The sequence below is a fragment of the Penicillium odoratum genome (assembly GCF_028828045.1).
Source record: "Penicillium odoratum strain IBT 22623 chromosome Unknown utg000005l_segment0_segment0, whole genome shotgun sequence".
In the NCBI taxonomy this organism is placed as follows: Eukaryota; Fungi; Ascomycota; class Eurotiomycetes; order Eurotiales; family Aspergillaceae; genus Penicillium; species Penicillium odoratum.
In genome coordinates this window covers 7,328,362-7,349,990 of record NW_026643147.1, presented here as the reverse complement: position 1 = coordinate 7,349,990, position 21,629 = coordinate 7,328,362, and the positions used below count along the sequence as shown (strand labels likewise).

At 47.7% G+C, this 21,629-nt stretch overlaps 12 protein-coding genes across 12 annotated transcripts; 8 read left to right on the top strand and 4 right to left on the bottom strand.

Annotated features, from left to right (window-relative positions):
* Positions 1–1,571: 1,571 nt before the first annotated feature.
* On the top strand, positions 1,572–1,751 carry N7520_008347 (uncharacterized protein; the record flags this gene model as incomplete). Its single annotated transcript, XM_057142281.1, has 1 exon — positions 1,572–1,751. The coding sequence occupies one exon, from the start codon at positions 1,572–1,574 to the stop codon at positions 1,749–1,751; it is 180 nt and encodes a 59-aa protein (XP_056996287.1).
* A 2,578-nt stretch (positions 1,752–4,329) lies between these two features.
* N7520_008346 (uncharacterized protein) lies at positions 4,330–6,391 on the top strand (the record flags this gene model as incomplete). The annotated part of the gene is made up of 3 exons (XM_057142280.1): positions 4,330–4,616; positions 4,682–4,849; positions 4,903–6,391. 3 exons carry the CDS (start codon positions 4,330–4,332, stop codon positions 6,389–6,391), a joined length of 1,944 nt encoding a protein of 647 aa, XP_056996286.1.
* Positions 6,392–7,725: 1,334 nt separating this feature from the next.
* N7520_008345 (uncharacterized protein) lies at positions 7,726–8,283 on the bottom strand (the record flags this gene model as incomplete). Its single annotated transcript, XM_057142279.1, has 1 exon — positions 7,726–8,283. One exon carries the CDS (start codon positions 8,281–8,283, stop codon positions 7,726–7,728), a length of 558 nt encoding a protein of 185 aa, XP_056996285.1.
* Positions 8,284–8,490: 207 nt separating this feature from the next.
* Positions 8,491–8,772, bottom strand: N7520_008344 (uncharacterized protein; the record flags this gene model as incomplete). The annotated part of the gene is made up of 1 exon (XM_057142278.1): positions 8,491–8,772. One exon carries the CDS (start codon positions 8,770–8,772, stop codon positions 8,491–8,493), a length of 282 nt encoding a protein of 93 aa, XP_056996284.1.
* A 290-nt stretch (positions 8,773–9,062) lies between these two features.
* On the bottom strand, positions 9,063–10,484 carry N7520_008343 (fungal specific transcription factor domain-containing protein; the record flags this gene model as incomplete). Its single annotated transcript, XM_057142277.1, has 1 exon — positions 9,063–10,484. The coding sequence occupies one exon, from the start codon at positions 10,482–10,484 to the stop codon at positions 9,063–9,065; it is 1,422 nt and encodes a 473-aa protein (XP_056996283.1).
* A 1,347-nt stretch (positions 10,485–11,831) lies between these two features.
* On the top strand, positions 11,832–12,575 carry N7520_008342 (MSF1 domain protein; the record flags this gene model as incomplete). The annotated part of the gene is made up of 1 exon (XM_057142276.1): positions 11,832–12,575. One exon carries the CDS (start codon positions 11,832–11,834, stop codon positions 12,573–12,575), a length of 744 nt encoding a protein of 247 aa, XP_056996282.1.
* A 669-nt stretch (positions 12,576–13,244) lies between these two features.
* Positions 13,245–13,809, top strand: N7520_008341 (uncharacterized protein; the record flags this gene model as incomplete). Its single annotated transcript, XM_057142275.1, has 2 exons — positions 13,245–13,429; positions 13,509–13,809. The coding sequence occupies 2 exons, from the start codon at positions 13,245–13,247 to the stop codon at positions 13,807–13,809; spliced, it is 486 nt and encodes a 161-aa protein (XP_056996281.1).
* Positions 13,810–13,976: 167 nt separating this feature from the next.
* N7520_008340 (uncharacterized protein) lies at positions 13,977–14,361 on the top strand (the record flags this gene model as incomplete). The annotated part of the gene is made up of 2 exons (XM_057142274.1): positions 13,977–14,070; positions 14,129–14,361. The coding sequence occupies 2 exons, from the start codon at positions 13,977–13,979 to the stop codon at positions 14,359–14,361; spliced, it is 327 nt and encodes a 108-aa protein (XP_056996280.1).
* Positions 14,362–15,698: 1,337 nt separating this feature from the next.
* N7520_008339 (uncharacterized protein) lies at positions 15,699–16,570 on the top strand (the record flags this gene model as incomplete). Its single annotated transcript, XM_057142273.1, has 2 exons — positions 15,699–16,254; positions 16,308–16,570. 2 exons carry the CDS (start codon positions 15,699–15,701, stop codon positions 16,568–16,570), a joined length of 819 nt encoding a protein of 272 aa, XP_056996279.1.
* Positions 16,571–16,911: 341 nt separating this feature from the next.
* N7520_008338 (uncharacterized protein) lies at positions 16,912–17,430 on the bottom strand (the record flags this gene model as incomplete). The annotated part of the gene is made up of 1 exon (XM_057142272.1): positions 16,912–17,430. The coding sequence occupies one exon, from the start codon at positions 17,428–17,430 to the stop codon at positions 16,912–16,914; it is 519 nt and encodes a 172-aa protein (XP_056996278.1).
* Positions 17,431–18,623: 1,193 nt separating this feature from the next.
* Positions 18,624–19,413, top strand: N7520_008337 (uncharacterized protein; the record flags this gene model as incomplete). The annotated part of the gene is made up of 2 exons (XM_057142271.1): positions 18,624–19,015; positions 19,044–19,413. 2 exons carry the CDS (start codon positions 18,624–18,626, stop codon positions 19,411–19,413), a joined length of 762 nt encoding a protein of 253 aa, XP_056996277.1.
* A 502-nt stretch (positions 19,414–19,915) lies between these two features.
* On the top strand, positions 19,916–21,574 carry N7520_008336 (ankyrin repeat domain-containing protein; the record flags this gene model as incomplete). Its single annotated transcript, XM_057142270.1, has 2 exons — positions 19,916–19,924; positions 19,997–21,574. 2 exons carry the CDS (start codon positions 19,916–19,918, stop codon positions 21,572–21,574), a joined length of 1,587 nt encoding a protein of 528 aa, XP_056996276.1.
* Positions 21,575–21,629: the final 55 nt, after the last annotated feature.

The window sequence follows — 21,629 nt, the reverse complement described above, 5'->3', positions numbered from 1 at the left end:
AAAAAAACCTGGAGAAAGCAACTCCGTGTTTAGAGACAACGGAATACAAAATTGTTGAATTCTTAGGAACTCAGGAGCAATGCGCTGAGCGAAGAAAAGGCATGACTTAAATACTAAATCAGCATATCATATCTTTTGCTCTGACGTGAATGGTAGAGAGGATCCACATAGACGGTAGTCGGCGGGTATCGGCAATTCAGCAAAAATATTGGTCAGTTGAGTATATCCATACCCACTTTCTCACACTAGATTCTGTACTGCTTGCCGATCTTATATCTATCAGTGGTGCCTGCAAATGAAATTCTTACAACGATAAAACATCAAAGGCTTAAAACGCCTCATATTGAATGATTGCTGCTCTCAGGACTTCCAGTACTTGAATTCTGGACAGTATGTATACATATATATATATATCCCATTCTCTTCTCCATCTTCGACCTCTCTTTCTGTCATATGTTTGCACATGTGTTCATAAATTATCACTTCCTTCCAACATTTGGAGGTTTCACATTTTCGTGTTTACGTCCAGGCTATGCGTACATATAAACATATGCACGTGAGCCTCCGACGCCTCGCTTGACATTCTACAGCTTGATTACACCAGTTATTGAACGACCTCAAGTGCTGCATGCCCATGTGGTACAGGTAACAAGGTTACAAGTGCTCGTGGAGAATGGGATTTATCCCCGTATGTATTTCTTATCTCCCTTCAGATAGCTTTTCCCTTTCTCATCCATCGCACCTGGGCACTTCGTTTGCTTGACTAGAATGGTACTCACTTTGCCAGAAACGCTTTACTTGATGCACCAATCTACAAGCAAGGGCAAAGAACGAGAAGCTGAACAGCCTGAGGCATCAACCAGCAACCAGACTCAGCAAGCTCATCAGAATCTCTTCTTTCTCTTACCAAGACACCTTCTAGCACTTGAGAGATGATCCTCAGTCAGTTAGATCTCGTATCTATTCATAGCTTATATCGGTCATAACCTGTGATATAGTCTTTCCTACACGAGGACGGCACTTCCAGTCGAATCATCGAGGTGATGGCATGCAGTTTGCCAAGTGACAGGCAAATATTGATTCTGCAATGGAAGAGCCGAGGGGAGTTCGTGCTCTTTGATGAATTTTCCTAGTCTGGAAGAGACACAGCAGCATACCCACAAGCTGGCCCCTCAGCGAGGTGGACCGACTTCAAGCCTGTCCTTGAATGAAATATGGGCGTCTATGTTATGCAATTGATATCTCAAAGCTCGGGACAATGGCCGATAGCTCAATCTTGTCCCCTTCTTTAAAGCTTCCAGTTAAATGATACTGTGCATCCGGAGCTTAAGCCCATGCGACACAATGGAGCTATCAACGCGACTGTCCCTTCTCAGTTGCCAATGACAATGACAATATGGAGTTTCGCTTTGGCATCAGAGGATTGGGATTTTTCGGGAATAAATCTCAATCTTCCGCGCCCCCATGCCAATATGTGAAAGTCGGATCATTCCAGCGTCATGGCTTTGCGATATGGAACCAAACTCGCATGGCAGCACTAGGTCTTCCTGATGAGCCGAACAAAATTCATGATGCGAGAACTCAAACACCCAACTAAGGTCACCGCCGCTGACGAAAAGCGAGCCGACGACCAAGGCTTGTTGATCCCGGTCAGCGAAATCAGCCCGGGTCCTCCACCTGTCCGAGGACGGGTATTGCTGGGTGACGGCATACTGTACCAAGTGGATGAGTTTGGTATTCACGAGGACTGAAATATAGAGTCGCAGTTTCAGAGGAATGTCTTGGAACTAGATCGGAGAATGGGGCGCTTTTTGATCTCGATGTGATGGTTTAAGTGAGTCGAATTCAAAAATACTGTCGCCCTTGTAACAGAATAGTTAGTTAACAAGTTCAAAGATGGATCACAAAAATAAAAAATGTTCTGCTGTATTCACTTCACTATTTCACTAGCCTTAAATACCTCCCTCTGAGTGAGTCACTCGGGTACCGTGTAATCAACAATTTCAAACGCCACGTTGTACAGGTTTTCCCTTAAGCGCTGCTAATACAGAAAAAACAAGGTGTATGCGAGTAGCTTACATCCCGTATGATCTCTGATCGAGAGGGAGGTCTTGGATGGGGCGAAACCGCGAGCACATGAAACATTTTGTCTGCTTGTGTACGACTGGATATGTCGGCGAACTAATAGTCAAGGACAAACAGTAGGGAACAAAATCGGAGGATATAATAAAAAGGTATAAGAGAGGTGGAGAAGAGAAAATTCAAACAGCAGGGAGAAAGGTTAGTATCTAGGCAACTGAGGGCACATGACCATTTAGCATTGATTTCGCCATTTTTACGGAACTATATCATTGCTTTCGCCCGACTAGGTCCCGTGAAAGTGCCTTAGAAGGTAGCATTATTAGACTACATCTATAATAGACAGTTTCAAATTGAGAGGAAATCCGAGATCAACACGGTTGTCTTATGTCTACCCGCCACATCGTATCATCGGCAAGGCCGCGCGTTTCAACCACACAATAGACCGGCTTCAAGAACAAGTAAATTCAAATTTTCGGGCCAGAGGCAACACATTAAGTGGCGGCGACTATTGGCAGGAATGCAGGCCCTAAGTCGATCGGTGGAGAGCGGAAATGAAAACAAAAACACCGGTCGAAAGAATGCATCGATTCACGAGACAGACCGCAATAAGCAACATGCATCCAGCTATCCAATCGGCTCAGACCGAGACGGAGTACGGAGTAACGAGTCTAGAATAATAATAGAAGCCGGGAGCGGCAGGTCAGTTGCAGGGCCCTGGCATCCGAAGGATCGGCCAGTCGATATGGCGATCTAGGAGCACGTTCCTGCATGACACGGTGGGGACCGCAAGGCGTACTCCGTAAACGAACTCGGGTTCATGATTAACGGCGTGATACGCCTCTCAATCTTAAGGATCGAGCTAGTGATCTTGTGTTGCATGGACCACTTTCGCGATCAGACATGCGGTTTATATCGGATAATCGGGATGTTAATGCGGTATACGCTGGCTTGGCATTTGATATATTCTAAGATAGATTAAGAGCTGCGTAATGCAGGTCTCTGTTTCACAGACAATCTGATTCTCAGTGCCGTGTGCTCCTTCCACATCTGGGAGATATGCTCGTATGGTCAATGGCTAAACCGTGGTCTGATGTAGGAAAGTCGCGTGCTTCAGGTGGCTCCATGGAAGCCCACGTTCCTTGTTTCTCAACATGTCTGGATACTTAGATATTGTGGGTGTCCCACGAATCTCATGCCATAGGGTTCGCGTGGCAAGCGAACGGAGGAGACCGTAAAAAGCGTAAACAGGCCGCAGGCAAATATTGAAGTGGGGCGGGGACTCCGGACTTGACATGGTACTAAATACACTAAATGCGGGCAAAATAAGCCAACTCCAGTCAATTGACTCCAGAATCCCATGTGCGCCGAAGGAGCATTATGAGTCGGGGGAAATATGGGTCTAGACTTGACAATTGAGCGATTTGATTGGTTTGTGGTATTACATAAGTGGGTCTTATGCTTGAATAAGATTTGAGTTGAGCACGGGGTGACATGCGAGTATCTGATTGGTCAATTATAGTTATTCCAATCATCGATCACCAGAACTCTGGTGGTCGCATGAGAAGAAGCCATTTCTGTCCATGCCAATTGTTGCCAATGTTGCCAATGTCGCCAAATGTCGCCAAGTTACGCCTTCCATGTCTTGGTCTTCTTGTTTTTGCTTAAAGGCGTGATATAGGTAAAACCAATGTAGTATTGTTTAAAAGAACGATGAATCCAAGTACAAGGAGCCGAACCAGATCTAGTAATGTCCGTCCCAGATGACATGCGCCTTACTCTGTTCTAGACTGGACCCAATTAACATACCTTTAAGGAACCACTTTTTCTTTTCCTTTTCCGCCCCGGAACCCATTTGCATGGTTGAGAAGACCGACCACTCGCGTGCCTCCGATGCTACACTCGGTCAATGCACCCGAGACGTACCAAATGGACCCAGTCGGACCCAAACGACTAGTGCAAAAAGGGAGATTGGCCGTCTCCACTATCATCGGGAATCGTGCTCCCATACATGCATTCTATAGGCTCTTGCGTCTTACTTTTCTCACCTCGTGGTTCATGTTGTCTAGCGCCCTGCAGTTTCCTGTCCCGTCGCATATCGCGCGCCCGCTTGGTTTTGGTCCGTCTGCAAGATAAATATGCCTGCTTCTCCTTCTTTTCTTTTTGTCTCGTGTCGCTCTTACCTTTTCAATCAACCAACCCCTAGCAATCCCTTGCTTCTAACCCATCTGGGTTTGAAATCCATTCACAATGGAAGCCCCCAAGGAGATCCTCTACCACTTTGAGGAGATGGAGGTTCATGAGAAGGCTGCCTTCGATGAGATCATCCGTCCCGCTGACAGCTACACCCCCGATGGTCGCTACTGGGCCGATCTGCCCATCGGCGAGCGCATCAGCTTCTGTACGCAGCAGGACCGTGAGGAGACCAAGAAGGAGGCCGCCTGGCTCTGGGACATGATCAAGACTGATCCCCTCTCGCCCATCTCCTACTACTTCCGCAACTTTGTCCTGCCTGGTGCTGGTCTTGGTCTGGAAGGGTGAGTTGTCAGATCTTGTGGAACGTGACACATGCAGGGAATAAGGCTGACGATCTGTAAAATAGTTACGTTCTCTTCTCCATTTCCAACGTCACCAGTCTTTTGGATGTCTCCTACAAGTCGTGCTGGAAGGAGTACAAGATTTGCAACAAGAACTGGATTGCCGCCATCAACTATATGGAGGTCGCCGGTATCATGGTTGGTCAGGTTCTCGTCGGTTATCTGGGTGATGCGTAAGGAATACACTGGGATGAGAGTTTGGAGCAATTGCTGATGATCATTCTAGTATCGGTCGTCGCTGGGGTCTCATTCAGGACGCTGTCATCATGTTCGTCGGTCTTCTTATGCTTACTGCCGCCTGGGGTCTTACCCAGAACGGCTGGGTTATCTGTTACATGTGGGCTCTCTTCTTCTACTCCATCGGTGTCGGTGGTGAGTACCCTATGACTGCCACCATTGGTATGGAGAACGGATACGGCTCTGGCAAGGTCACCACCTCTCACGATCGTCTTCACCGTGGTCGCTCCGTCGTCGGTGCCTTCACTATGCAGGGTTGGGGCCAGTTCGCCAACCAGGCCATCCTCATCCTCCTCCTGTTGATCTTCAACGGTGGTCACTCCACTGGCTTCTCCCCCAAGACCACCCAGTGGGTCTACCGTGTCTCCTTTGCTATTCCCGCCGCCGGTACTCTTTGGCTCGTCTACTACCGTATCTACCACATGCGCGCTGCCAGCAAGCAGCTCGACGCTCAGAAGAAGAAGGCCTCCGTCACCGGATACGATACCGAGTCCCTTAAGCTTACCTTCAAGTACTTCACTCCTCGTCTCATTGCTACCGCCGGTGGATGGTTCGCCAACGATGTCTTCTTTTACGGTAACAAGCTCTTCCAGAGCAACTTCATCAAGGCCATCAGCCCCGATGATGACACTGTCATGACCGGCTGGCTCTGGACCCTAGCCAATGTTGGTGTTGAGTTGGCCGGTTACTACGGCGCCATGTGGACCGTTGACAACAAGCTCTACGGTCGCAAGTGGGCTCAGATCATTGGTTTCATGATGTGCTTCATTCTCTTCGTCATCCCCTGCTTCAAGTACGACTACTACACCAGCAAAGAGCACATCCACTCTTTCCAGGCTATGTACTTCCTGTCCTCGTTCTTCAACCAGTTCGGTCCCAACTGTATCACCTTCCTGGTCGCTGCTGAGGTCTTCCCTACCCCTATCCGTGGTACCGCCCACGGTATCTCCGCCGCCTTCGGTAAGCTCGGTGCCCTGATCATTGCCATCGTTGGCTCCTACACCACCACCCAACAGCGCTTCTACATTGTGCCTTGGTTCGGCCTGCTCGGTGCCCTTGTCACCTACCTGTTCCTGCCCGATACCACCGGTCTGGATCTCCGCGAGCAGGAGCGCCGCTGGCAATACCTCCGCTCCGGTCGCGAGGAAGACTACCACGGACCCGCTGTGCACTCCAAGCACTTGTCCGTCTGGGAGCGCTGGACCGGCAAGGGCAAGTACTACGACGCTGCTCTGGACTACAAGATGAAGGTCGAGGAGTTCCGTGGGGAGTGGGAGTCCGCCATGGCCTCTCGCACCAACGAGTCCGAGACTGCCTCTGACATCTTCGATGTCGACGAGAGCATCCTCTCCGGCAACATGTCCAAGTACTTCGAGCGCACCAGCCCGAGAATGGAGGCCATGAAGAAGGATAACATCGATCCTCTTGTTCTGCCCGCCGCTGCCTCTGAGGGAGAGAAGACTCTCTCGCACGAGTAAGCGGTTCAAAAGATCACCGATCATACGCAATGGCTGTTTCTCCTCTGATTTAGATCTGTCTTTACATTTGTACAAATCTATGGGAGTGGGTGCAGCTTTTGTATAATACTAATTTGCTTCATGGATATTATTTGAGCACGGGAGATTGTACAAGGATGCCCGATTATGCTGTTGTTAGAATACCCGAATACCCCGATATCATCTTCCTTTCTTTATAAACTTATTTCAAATATTGCAATATGAGCTTAAGATTGCATTTATTTTCTCATTTTCCCTGAACAATAGCTATGGTCATCTAGTATCCCTGTAACTATTCTGTACCACTTTATTTATCTCGCTTCTTCTCTTTGTAATAAGCCTTTCAAGCTCAAAATAACACAATCTGTCAACTAGCCGTCTTCTCGAAGTCCTTCAACATCTATAATCCTTGAATCCGCTGCTGGTCTGGTACACTCAATGTTATATAGGGGTAGCATTAAAATGTTCTCGCATTGTGTTGTAGAACATTGACATCTCAATCATTGGTTCGATCAAATTGAGATGTCGAAAGTCAACTGGTCGATAAAATTTCTGTAAATCGCACCTGACAGTGGGCACTCGGGCGATGTCCTCTCCCCTTCCAAATGAGGCGATTCGACACCTGAATAAAATGGCAACATTGAAGAATTGCTACAATCCCGGTAATGTCCATCAGCGTAGACTCTGAAACGCCGCGATGCCTAGAATTTAGCTGATGCATGAAAAGAAAATTCAAGGAATGTCGTGATTAGCGCTGAGTTGCTAAGTGCAATCAGACTTATTGTGAAACTCTTCTTCTATCGTTTGTTTCAAGGATTCTGGATATTAATCAGTATTGCTATATCATGATTAACCCTTGATTCGATCTCAAGCGACCAGCAATCGGTCCAAACTTAATTATGGTTTGCGGATGGTTCTCGCCGGATGCATGTCGAATCAAGACAGTAGCGGATGTATCGGTTACACTCGTATTAAGTTTGGGACATCCATGGATATACTAGCCTTATGCAGAACATTGAAAGATTTTCATGGCATCATTTCTTCTTAGTAATACATAAGGTTCTTGATTGGAAAGTTTAATTCTTAAGAATTTGAAATTTGAGTGGTTCTGTAATATGTACAGTCTGTATCTATAAAATCTATATGTTCATATAAAACAATCTTTTGAATCGAGGCATAGCCAGCATGCGACAATGAAACAAGACCTCTGCTGGAATAGTCTTGCAGAGCATCAGGAAGGTAGAATATGTATCCAGTCTTAAAATGTCCTGACCAAGCAGGAAATCACATAAAAGTATAATGATTGTACATGACACTTAGCCCAGAGTCAGAACGTACTGGGCGCTGGTGGAGCAGGAGTTGGTGGCAGTGTCATCAGGGTGCTGGTAAGAAGCAGCGCAGTCGACATCACCAGCCGCGCAGGTAGCAGAAGAGCAGCTAGAGTCACTGGGAGTAACCGAGAAACCCTGGGTAACGAACTCAGAGTCGCTATCCAGATTGATGGAGGAAAGATCCCAGTAAAGGGTCTCGCCATTCTCGGTGTACTCGAACTGGAGGACACTGTCCTCGTTGGTGGAGGTAGACATCTTGATAGAGATACCGCCACCATCGGGGTTGATCTGCCAGTGCTCGCTGTAGGTGCCGCCACCGGAGTTGAGGGTCTGCATGGAACCGGAGTCGAGCGAGGTGCTCCACAGATAAACGTCGGTATCCAGGTTGTTCACGATCTGGACACTTCCAGAGCTCGAGGAAGTGGAGCTAGCACTAGTGCTTGTGGAGGTGGTAGTGGCAGTATCGCGGGCCACGTTGGAGGCGGGCAGAGCAGCAGCGGCGACAGCAAGGATGCTGGTGATAAGAACGTTGGAGAACTGCATCTTGAAAGATTGAGAATGGAAGTCTTCAAAAGAAGGAAGTCTTCAAATAGAAAGGTAGTGATTGTCTTGACCGAAGGGCCGTCTGTTCAACAAAGGAACAAGAGAATGTACGTGTCGAGAGACACAAAAACAAAGACAAGAGAATGAGAGTGAGAAAGACTGGACTGGTTGAGGAAACTAACATCTCAGGGCGAGATGAGGACCTATTTATCCTCCATTGTGGAGTCGGCAATCGCTGGGAACCGATGAAAATCCCAAAAGTTTGGGGATAAAGTAATCTGAGAATCCGGAAGCGCGGATGAGCAATAAGGTTGTTTCTGGTGGATCCCGCGTGGAAGCCCAGACGTTCTCGACCACTTTGTCATCGTCTGACGTGGAGATCCTCATCCCATCAGCGTTCTGGAATTTCTCTATCCGTTCGATCCACTTCAATGGTACAGCTTCTTGTTCGTCTAGAGCGAGGGGCGACTTTGACATAAGCTGTTCCATATCTGAGATTCTTTGGTCCACTTACGTAGAGTTCGCCTCTCTCCAACTGGAATCAGAGAATTTCAGGCGGCAAAGTTGGCTGACGGATGCTGACCTCGGATAAGACAGCCAACAAGAATCTTCTCGAACTTGGCTTCTCCAATGACATACTCCTTTGGGCCAGGCACCTTTTGCCCACGCTCTTTGAAACTGAATGGAAACTGAATGGTTTCCAAGGTTCAACTCGAAAAGAATCAAGGAGAAGGCGCTCTTAGGCAATAGAAGTTTCTGGTCCAGAAGGTACAGCCTTGTCATACCAATGGATCAGGTCTAGTACCTTCTCTAGTACCTACTAAAGTTCCCCCATAGTTTTCATAGCCTCCATCAATAAAATTAGCCTGTCGGATGAGGCTGTGGACTGCCAGGTGGCTGTGGCGATGTAGGCCATGATCAAATGGTGGTAATGGGTAGCAGAGTTCTTTGTAAATTGAACCACATGCACTGCTTGATAGGTCTACCAGACGTTGCATATCTTGGATAATATGTCCGGCAGATGCAGAGCTGGCGAAAAACCGCCGCAGCACAGTCAGTGCCACGTTTGCACTCTCTATTGCACTTTTCAGATCAACTCGCACGTTCAGAGCTGGGGCACATGGGAGAAACAACGTCAACCGGGTTGCATGGTATGCGCATACCGCAACATAGGGTGGGAGAGGGGCGGACGGGGACAGATCTAGAACTCCACGTATGATGAGATTAATGTTCTGGACATGCTCTTGGCACTTCTCCACGGCTTGCGCTCTAAGACTTGGCTCGATGGAGTCGGTGATTATTGTGGGGGCTGCGCCATTGTAATCTGGAAGGAAAAGTCGGTACAGGTCACAATGGGCCTGGTGCCAAGTAATTGAAATCTGAAGGTAGCGTACAAACCAGCGTGAGCTTTTCATCTGAGCTACACATGCGGGGGATGCAACCTGGTACTGAAAGGAAAGTTCGATGTCTGCTTGAAGTCTCCACAGGTCGTTCTGGATCTCCTGGACAAGCCCACTCAACTGCGCGAGTGGCTGTTCTGAAAGAGCAAGTTGCCGCGTAAGCCGCATGATGTCCTTTGAAATCTTGGAGATCCGAATGCAAGATGAAAATAGATTGCAGCCTGCTGCTGGATCACTATCCAGCCGTGGCCAATGTGTAACCATTGGAGCAGCGGGCCGACCGTCCCGAAATGCGTCTTCTGAGCTTGGGAGTCGCTGGTAGATAACTGCATGGGGGATTGTTTCATATTCAGGAAGACCGACAGAGAACGAACCGTCAATAGAACTGAGAGTCCATAGAACTCGCCGACGTATCTCTTGGGCTATGAAACTCAGCTCGGGCCGCTCGTGGTTCAATCGTAAAGCAGTAGCTCCTCTAGCGGCTAGTCCGGCAAGCATATAAGCCCGCGAAAACCGACCGATTTGGATATAAAAATGAATCACGAGAAGAAGACATTGTAGGCGAACAATACTTGGCTTCTCCAGTTGATTCCAGATGTTCATCTCCACCTTGGAAATCCAACGGCGAGTCTCATCCAAGGGGCCTCGGCCCGGTGACAAGACTTCCTTGGTCACAGCAGCGATTGACAGTCCCAAATCTTCATCAAGGGTGCCTTCATGGAATTGCTGGTGAGTGGAAAATTCATGCAAAAATGCATATGTCGGAATTGGGTAGAGATACTTGAAATAATCATTGATCATCAGCTCAAGTTCATCTTGGGCAAGAGGATCTGATCTAGACTGATCAGCACCAATTTCACGATACTTGGGTAGCTGACTGAAGACCTACCCTGGCTCGTCCTCATTGATATCATTGGGAAAATTGACAAGTTCGAAGGGCTGCTGCGCCTCGTGACACGGGCCTGGTCTTGACGGATATCGGCATCGTCTTTGATGTCGCTGGCAATTTGCACATTCAGGGATTTCTCCTGAGCAACGCGACTTTTGGCGGCGACAATCTAAACATGCCTGACCTCCCCGGCGTCGCTCAGGATGGTCTAACGCTGTAGAAGCTGTCCCAACAGCTATTGGGCCAACTTGCTTTTGAAAGGAGCAGGAGAATTGCAAGCGCTCACAATTCCCACATTTATCTTGCCGACGATCACATCGAACCTATTAATTTTAGCTCGACCTTACTAAATTTGGTTTGGTGGTAGAGATACCTTTCGACATCGGCATTGAAAGCATGCAGGGCGCTGAACGCGGCCCATAAGGAGGTAGCCGAAGAGGTAAGCTCTGACTATAGTTCAGTTATAGAAAGTCAAGTCCTTAGTATATATGTAGCTCATGAATCTCCTTTGCTGGTGGACGTATAAATTTCAAGGGTCGAGCGCGTGTTCCAAATCAGGGGGAAAACCTTGGTTTTTGCGGGGTTCACCTGATGCCATCCCTCACTACATTACACCATTGAAACCGTTCAAATATTTCTCCTCAGATGTAAGATTCATTGAAAATTAATTGCATGGTCATAATTTTTTTTATTTGTTTTTCCCCCTGAAATGAAATACACAATATTCAGATATCCCGAAACACAGCCTTTTGGGTTCTGGGTGAATGCTTTGCCACTAACAGATCGTCTACGTGGTGTGAGTGCCTTAGACCGCGAATACCATATCACATCGTAACATACCATGGTTGCAGTAAAGATCCAGGTTTGTTATACCTTGAACCTACTTAGAACTGCAGGCATTGCATGATCATGACAGAAAGAATGTTATCAGCTCATAGTGTGATTGATTACCCGAGGTAAACCCAAGACGGATGCCTGTGATATCATCGATCAATGAAGTACAGAGGATTATACAAGACAGGACATCTGGATGCGGGGTATATTCACTTAAACCAGATTCCCACATATCATATATCCGTTTTGAATCATGTCTACATCACCATTCATTATTCCTTATTGGTGATAGGCGCATGATCACGCCGGATATCGGATAATCTATTTTTCCTTATTCCGGCATCTTCCTTTGCCATTAAGAGTAAAAAGTCACGAACAACCTCCCTAATGCCTTTTGCTCATCTCATCCACATGAATCTGCCATCATGAAATTCTTTGAAAATAAATTCACCTATGACTACTCCTTCCCCGCTGTCTCCCTTGCCTACTTCCTCCGGTACCCGAACCCCTACTCTCGCCATGTCCTTACCACCGACGTGATTGATCGCTATGTCGATCCCGCTACTCAACGTCTCCATACCACTCGACTCCACCTGAAAAAGTCCAAGATCCCGGCCGGTATCTTGAAACTACTGCCTAAGGGAATGGGCGGGTCCGATCATTCCGGCCAGAGCTACATCCTTGAGACAACCGTCGTTGATCCGCACGAGGGCTGGATGGAGACGGAATCCCGCAACATGGAATGGACTGGCATCCTCAGCGTCGTGGAAAAACAGCGGTACCAGCGCCTCCCGGCCGGCAATGAAGTTCGCGCGCTTGATGGTCTGTCCATGGATCAGAAAACCGAACAGACCACTGTACGCACCACAGTGACTTTCAAGTCTCGCCTCGGACAGGGCAAATTGCTGGGTAGAAAGAAGGCGGATCACACCGAAGCGGACGATGAAGCGCCCAAGAAAGGATTTTTCTCCTCTCTGTCCACCGCCGGCATCCAACGAACTATCGAGCTGATCGGCGTGAGTCGCACTCGGGACGCTGTGTTGAAGAGCAAGGAAGGAATGAATGTGGTTCTGGAACGTCTCCGCAGTGGCGGGATTGTTGGTGTTCTGGAAGGTATGCGACGAGATCGTGAGGCATTGGGGCTCGATGGGGCCTTGAAACGCATTTAGCTACCCAGAACGTGCGTCCATCTGAGCTCTGGGCTTCTGGCAGCTTCCGTGTTTCGTGAAACATTTACCTGCATTTTTTTGATTTTCCAGCGTGGAGTTACGGAGTTTTGGGCATTGACACTCTCCCATGACAATTTCTAATTTTGTGACGGTTTTTCTGATTCGAAAACGAAAACCACTGTACATGGCCTGTCTGGCCTGCATATCTCAAGCATTTGCTTTGAAGCGTTGTATTATACTAGGGGATGGGGAGTCGGGATAGCGACTATCAAGTGTGTCTGTACTATATCAACTTATCCTTCATTATGGCATTTTACATCTATTTTATCTTTCTTGCCTGATCCGGTACACATGCATCTTGTATTCTCCCTGATCTTTGATAAATGATATATTATCATTTACATTCTTTCTGGGATTTGCGGTCAAATCCGGGGTCTTAGATCCATGTTCTGTTCCAGGCACTGGGAAGAACATGTCCCAAAAGGCTCTCACTTCACCCACATCTCAGCGATCTTGATCTCTCATCTCATTAACGCCAAATTTTTAAGTCTATGTGGACTTGAATAAATCTATTGCAAGGCAAGAGAAGTATGGCCGTGCTCCCACATTGACGAATCTGAATTTTATCCGTGACAAACACCTCGCTACATGTGCCCAGGCTAATTTACCATGAGCTACAGGATGAGCATAAATCTAGTGAAATCAATTGACGAGTTTGATCCTTACCCCGATCTCCCAGAGCAGCATGCTTTCCTCAACCATGACGACTTCCCTTTTATTTTGCCGATTGCTGAGCCAGGTGACAGCCTCGAAGGCGGCGCACGAAAGCTCTACGGCCGAGCCGATGCAATCCGGTGTGGAGGCAGCTTGTCTTAGACGAACACAAAACCTCCTCCCCGTCACAAGCTGAACCCATCGCCAAGGAAAATGAAGTGTTGTCGAACTTGCTCAGTGCGAGGATTGGAAACAGCAAAAGCTCCAGTTGCCAAGCATCGATTGGGATCGGAACTACATCAATGTGAGCCAGGGCCGCATGAAGACCTGCTGCCAGCGCGCCACGGACATTGATATCATCTGGAATTTCAAAGGTGCAACCCCGGAGAATGCGGCCTGCATTAGCAGCAACCGGCCCAGTGTCTTGCCACTGGTGAGGGCTGTCCAGAAATTGTCGATTACTTTTGCTCGTCTACCTGACAAGGTTAACTCCAACCTGAGTGAGACGGAAAGCCTTTAGCTCATCTCTACGACCGTTGACGACAACATTGTACAGGACCGAGAGCGTGTGCGCCTGTTGGTCAGCTCCATTCATGAGACGCAAACGGTGATCAAAATGAGAAAAGATATGCTGAAGAGCTTCAAAAGATAGGGTCCTGCTCCGATATGTCTCTTATTTCTTCCAATATGTGTGTTGGTATGCGTCTTACAGTTTTGTGGCGCGGATACGAGGACACGGTTATGCACACTTGGGCACACCAACAAATGAAAGAACTTTCCTGTCAGATAGTCATGCGCGTATCTCAATATTGATCATTTCAAGGTTCATCCATACTTAGCCGTGTCTTTTTTTGCGGCTAGCATGATCGTGCCTGATATGGGACTGATACGAGATCAAGTCGGTGAATTGGCTCATCAAAAACTCGCCTGCCAAGACTCTCAACTGCTAACAGCCAGCTGGGCTCACAATTCTCTTGGTGTCCACCAGATCCCGAAGACCCGCACTCTCGCCAAGGAGACACCGCATGTCCCACTTGCCCAGTCTACTTATGACGCTGCGCAGTATGTGTAAAGCCTCCTGTCGGAATGCTCCGAATTGACGGTCCGTCTTACGTCCGAGGATTTGCGGTTCAAAGACCATGGAGATCCCAAATGATTGACAGGATATTAGCCCCGACAGATCAGCGTCTCAGATCTGATACCACCCTGGTATCCGCTCGACAAGAAGGGTCGGAACTATCGGGCTATTGCAGACCGCAATGCAGCAACCATATGCACAAAGGCAACTGTGTGACCGAGATGTCAAGTTGTGTCAAGAAGGACAGTCTCCGGTCGACCTTTGTAGTACGTTGGGGGTGAAGACGAATCCAAAAACTTGGGTTTTAGTTTGCCCAGACAAGGTTGTTGCCGACCTTAGCCGAGGGCATATGTTTCTTCCGTTTCACGTTAAACTGATAATAAATTAATTCCTATATCGATTCTCGATCCAACACGAGTCATTCGACGATTCTCAGGTCGCGCAGGCCTCACGATTTGATACACAGAGCAGGGTTCAATAGCGCCACCAAAAGGAAGGGGGGTTGGGGCCACAACAAGGGTCCTAGGCCACCAGCAAATGGATGCGCTAGCGAAGATAATGCGGACCCGTAGTGAGACAGATAAGAGTCATGATTGGTTAGTTCCTGCTCAGCTCTGCAACCCTGACTTACGATCGCCGCCTGTATTTGCCTCTTTTGCCTGCTATGCGGAGACTTGACCCTTTAGCGCGTTCTCTCTACCAGAGATTCCTGCTCAGAAATGTTGATTAAACTTACTGTTGACTTGGGTTACTGTGCACTGCACGACCCTGCAGGAAGTACCCCCGATGTACTCCATACTTATGGGAATGTTCGGAATAAATATTGATCTTAGCCTTGCATGGTTACGCCGTGGCAGACGAGCCTCTCCCTGTTTTTCTATTATTTTTTTTTTTCCTACATGGAAGCTCCATTCCTTGATCCCCTGCTATCCATCTTGGCAGAGGACCCTTTTTCATCTTTTTTTCCCTTTTTTTGTTCGTAATCGGGAGGAGACTCCGCTTGGCTGGATTCCATTGGCCCTAACCGGTTGCTAGGATCCGCTTAGGAAAGGGTCAAACACCCGCCTAGAAGGCCCTGCGGGGGCTCTTTTCCCTTAGCCCCGTCGCGAATGGAACTAATTTATTCATCTGGTCCGGCCGTTTGATCATCATTGACTTCTCTTCCCGCTTTTCTCTACCGTCATAACCCAAACCCGCCCGCTTCGCCCTTTTTCAAAGACGATGACCTGGGGAAACGCGACTCTGGCTAATCACTCACGAATCTCGCTATTTTGAGGGCCGTCACGGTCGCTCTGAGGACCCGATCCTCCCTCTCCTTCCAGTCGCCAGCAATGGCCTCCCTAGGGGTCAGGCATCTGTCTCAAGCCTGGGTTTTGTTGGTCGCGTCTACCCTGATCCAATGCGGCTCGGCTCAGTTCTGCTCCTTTTGGAACAACGGATGTATCGACCCGCTTGCCCAGACCGCCGTGGCGTTCAATTTCCCGCCTCTATTTCTCAACCCTCTCACCCTCTTCTACTCCTTCGATTCGAGCTCGTCCGGTAAAGGGGAAGGTCCCATGACCAAGACCGCGTTTTGGCTCGGATATCAAGATCACAACATCGACCCGCATGTCGTCGACACGAACCGCACCTCGGAGGTGGCTTTACGAGTCGGGAATTTGACCGGCACACCGATGGGACCGAACAATGGATGTGATGGTATCTGGGGTCCTGCTTGTTCTCACGATATTAAGACTGCTTTGCAAGGTACCATGTATGAACTTGCGACGTCGGGCGATTATTATCACCAACCTTTGGCAACAGCTTTGGACCAGTTCATGATGACTCCGCCAATGCTGCCCTCTTGCGGTGCGCCTGTCTTTGACGTCGCCGCCATTCCTGTGCAGGGTACGTTCTGCTTATCTATGCCATAACTGTAGATTACTGACTCTTCCCTACAGACTTTGTCTATGAACAAGCCCCTTCCCAGGAGGTCACAATCATGAAGACAGGATCAAGTTATCACCCTTGGCAGGTTTGGTATCTTGATCAGATGACCGACACCCAACAAGCCTCCCAGGTCGCGGTGGGTATTATCAGTCGTTGTCCAAGCTTTGACTCTGCGCCACCGCTTAGCCCAGATGACATTCAAATCGAGCTCGTATGCCTACAGGCACCCCAAGGTCCGCCAACAGGATCCGGTTCCCCCAATGATCATGATTGAGATTGACCTTCAAGGGCGGTCTTTGCGATCGCTATGAATTCTTTTCTCTTCTCGCCGACCTCACGTCAGCTGACTTTTCACCCGCCAAAAGGTCCCTTCAGACTAATATGCGGCCAAGTATGCATGTCTAGAAGTCCGCTAGAAGTCCCGGTTTCAAACATACCCGGCGCCAGCCACGTCTTCTCTACAAGTTGTTACACATTATGGGCTTACTTTGATTAATTCTGTTGTTCTTGTTGTCTATGTACACATCTCTACAGAACACTTTCCGATCTTCCGATGATACGGTCACAAGGTCGCCGGCCCATGCCAGTACCCGCCATTCCGATGTTGCCATGTGCTCACAGCGTGGGCCAGCTATTGTCAACCGGCTTCAAATCCCCGGGCCCGCGGAAATCCTCCAAAATATCAGCTTGCTCGCTCAGCATGTGGCGATCGGTCTGGATTCCAAGCCGTGCCAACCCCCGCCATCTCTCAAAGTCTTTCGGGTTCCGCTTATCACCATGGGCCTCCTCGGCCTTCTCCCAATGGCCCTTGGAGAATCCAAGTAGAGTGGAGATCTTTCGCCGCGGTATATCATATACAAGCGAGCAAATGGTTCCCGTCTCTTCCAACCAGTTGCATTGCCACAATTCACCTGGTCGAATGCATTGATAGGTGGCTGTTTGGAAGTTGAAGCGACCTGCCATCGGTCCGCCGTGGATAGCATAATTGATGCGATCCTCGTTCTGGAACCACATCTCATATCGCCAAGTTTCCGGATTGCCGTGCTCGTCTTGTGCTGCGTAATCGTAGATCAAGTGCCGGTCGCGCAGGTCGACATCGAAAGTTGATCCTTCCAATGAGGGATTGACAGGCATTTTGGAATTGGTTGCAATGAAGGTCAGAAGGATTTTTGAACTGGATAATAATAATTCAGGGTATATCTCTCGATTCTAATAAATACCCTTTTATGTTTATGTAACCCTGCCTTGAGACCTTGATTCGCCCCCAGGCCTGTGCGTCATAGACTACCTTCGGTGTCATTTTCGGCAACTTATTCTTCAATTTCCAACTTTCCAAATTTCCAATAGCCTCAACGAACCCAAAACCTTATCATGATTTGGCATGCTTACTGTATCATAAGGTATCATAAGGTATCATAAGGAATATTGCCCCGCTGAAAGGGTCGCGCCAATCACTTACGCGGGTGCTCAATTTCGGGCAAAGCAGCCGAGGTTGATCTTCCCGACATAAATGCCGATCAATCGTTAACTACCCACCGTGACGTATCATGACTAGACATCAGCAGGTACAGTATCCACTAATCATAAGAAACTAGTAGGAATAGAGTAGAAGAGAAAGACCAAAGAGAGGTATATTGGATTTCGTCTCAATAATGCTGCTCCGCGCATGCCGAGGTACCCAGTACCTGGTCCACTGGGCGCATTCATTGAACTAGATTTTTACTGTATCAATTCTCGAATTTTCCAGTCTGGCAAACATACTAAACATCTGAGCTACCAAAACAGGCATTCATCTGATTTTTTAAATTAATTTTTAACATTAATATGCCTGTAGGCCTACAGGCACGAAAATTGGGAGGACTTCAGACCTATTGTGGGTATATGTATAGTAAGTATATACGGCTTTTAAACCCGGTTCTGGATAATTTAAGTTTTAGTATGGTTACTATTGATTAGTGAAAGCCCTACTATTTGAATAAGGGGAGAGAGAGCTGGAACAAACGGAAGGCTACTCCAATAGATGAATGGCCATTTCCATCGCAGTGGAATCAACGCTTTCTTTCTCTCCCGCTTAATGTCAAATGCCTTATCTCATGTTATTTACATGTTAATCTCCTACAATTCATCTTCTTCTCGTCTCTATAACGCTGTTCCGAGCATGTCATTGGGCAAAAATCCAGACACGTCAGCGATGCATAAGGCGCCAAGTATCTAGCCTATTGGCTACGGTGTTTCGACTCCGCCTTGGGCTCAGCCTCAGAACCTCATCTTTCTCCATCAGTACGGACTCATGATCTCAATGTCTTCTACTCATCAAAGGTACTACGATGGCAGAAGCCTTGACCGTGGTTGGGGCCATCGCGTCCGCCATCCAGCTGATAGATTTCACGACCAAATTGTTTGATCGTCTGAATGACTATCTTCGCCATATCGAAGACGCACCGGGAACCCTTCGCGAAATCAGATTGCACTTGCCTTTCTTCATCGAGGCATTGCAGCGTGTTCGAACCATGATCGACTACGGCTACTTCAACCCAAGAAGCTCAGCTGTGATGAAAATCTTCATCGACGAGGCCTATTCGCAGATGGCTTTGCTTGATGATCTTCTTTTCAAGTTGACGCCTATCGATAGCGACTCGAAGATTACAAGGAGTCGCAAGGCTATCTACAGTCTTAAGGAGGAGAAGACCTTGAAAAAGATCTTCTCCAATATCTTGGGGTATATTGACAAGTTATTGCTTTTTCAGAATTCGCTCGGATGCCACCTTGGTCCATGTGAAATCGATGATGAAGATGCATGAACAAGCTATATCTGTGGATGTTTCGATCACCGCTACTTCAGCACCAGCGAATAGTGTGGTAGGCCATACGGACCCACCTTTGGCAAAGAGGCCTATCAAATCTGTCGCAAACTACTCCAAGAGAGATAGAAAACGCAAGTTCTCTTACTTCTTCGGGCTGTCACGCTTCGGTCTACTTTGGGCTCTCCGCGCAGACCTCCACGTTTCATGGAGCGATCAAGGGATTCCCATTCATCCCGGTTTACATTTCCAAAAATTAGTCAAATTCACATCACCTGGGCTGAATATAGTCTGGAGAGCTGTTTCGCCGTGGTGATGTTTCTCCGCATGATGTTTTCCCGGACGGAGCTACTTGGCTCGAGGTAAGTATGAGCCGTTTGTTCTCGTGTGACAAATTTATTGATGCTAGATCAGAGGATGATCAATCCTTGCCTCACTTCTCCTCTGACAGTCTTTGCTGTCTTAAAAGTGCTTTTTGAACGCGGTGCGCCAATGAATACTACAACATCGTAGGCATCATCGTCCCTCGCGCTACGTTGGGAGTTTTCCTCACTCAGACTAAATTTTGCCATTTTCTAGACTCTTGATACTTGCGGCTCGTTTGAATCAGACACACGGATGGCATATCAGATTGCTCAAAGAGCTGATCGCCATTGGCTATGACTGCGCAATAGACGCCTCGACTGATCAGCGTTTGTGGAAAATGGTTGGGCCCTTGCCACCAGAACCTTACGATTTGCATTACAAGAGGGAGGGGGATGATTTTTGGAGTCAGATAGAGCCTTTCCTGCTCAATTTCTTTACAGAATGTGCAAAGAATGCATACGGTACGTTTCTATCTTTATTGTCGTTACCCTCGGTTACCTGACCATGTTCGATTTCAAGGTGTTTGTGGCCAGACGCCTCTCATGGATGCTATTCTCTGTGACTCCATGGATGAAATCACAGCACTTTTGAACCGCTCCGGGTCAATAGAAGGAAGAAGTTACCTTGGGCAAACGCCGGTCCATGTGGCTGTCCTTCGCCCCAATGTGCTTGCAAGAATAGCTCATGTCTGTCAAGATTTAGACAAGCCAGATTATTACGGGAGGACCCCACTGGAATATGCTGCAGCATATGGACGCACCAAGTCGGTAATGATTCTCCTTAATGCAGGAGCAGCTGCACTGAATGGCCAGCATATCTCATTTTTGCAGTACGCTGGTGATTGGTGTCAATGGCACCTCTTATCGGAGACATTTGCTTTCCTTCGTACGAAGCGGTATTTTTCGGATGCGTTTTTGCAAAGTGAGCTTCGTCATCTTGCTCTTAGCAGATGGAGCAAAAACTTCGGTAAACTTCTCGGTTTGGGGCTTGAGACTCATACTTTATTCGAAGACGGAGGCACGTTGCTGCATCACGCGAAGAAAGAAGCAGATGCCATAGCACTCTTTGCAGCAGGATTTGTATACATTGACCTTACCAACCATTCGGGTCATACGGCTCTGATGACATCACTTATCAACAATGCCATTGAAGTCTCTCACATCATTTTGGAGCAAGGCTGCAACATCGATCACCAGGATGAGTCGGGACTCTCAGCTTTATCTTGGGCATGCCACATACTGGGATTATCCAATTTACCTTCATCTCAGTCTGAATTATTCTCCCTTATAGGAAAGTTGCTCCATCGTGGTGCGAATCCTTTTGGCTTTGACAAATGCCGCTGCGCATGTTCCTTCAATGGCTGCTCGCCATCGACTCTGTTGTTGAACCAGAAATCTTCAATTTTTATCGATTTCTACTACGATATTGAAGGTTCTGTCGGCTATGTATGGGTCCTTGAATGGCTATTGATGTTAGCAGAGTTCCAAGGGCAGTCCATCGCACGTACAGCGCTGCTAGACTTGATTCGATTTAGAGAGTTTCAAAAAGCCAAGATCACGCATGTCTGCCTTTCCCATCGGCGTAACCATACAGAGTCCACACCAATGAACACAGAAGATGTTGATGAGATACTGAAAGAAGAAAGAAAATACATTCACGAACTGGATGAAACGATGGGGAAATGGGACGAAAAACTTGTCGATCATTCATTTGAAGAAGTTTGGCTCAGTATAATTACCGACTTCTACAAACTTCCCCATGAGAAAAGCATTTGCAAGTGTTGGAACTTTAACGAGTCAGGAGACCCTGTACTTTCAGGCCATTCGCCACCCTTGGGTCCTGCTGCTGCCTACCAAGTGAATTCGAATATTCCTCGTCTTTGCGTCGATGAGACCACCGATAGATACTACAAGGTATATCCAGACCTATACTTTGAATCCACAGCAGCAAGTCAAATGTACTCTACCTGGGTAGAATACTTCTACAAAGGTCGAATATTATATGACTACCCCGTTCAAATCACTCAAGGATGGTACGAAAAGAGAAAGTACTGGGCAGCCCGACAAGCCGAGGTTCTTGATGGGATTTCCAGGTTTTCTGAAGTGGAATGATTTTTTTTATCTGAGATTCAAGCTTCAATGCTCGGAAGATATCTCTAATTGTATG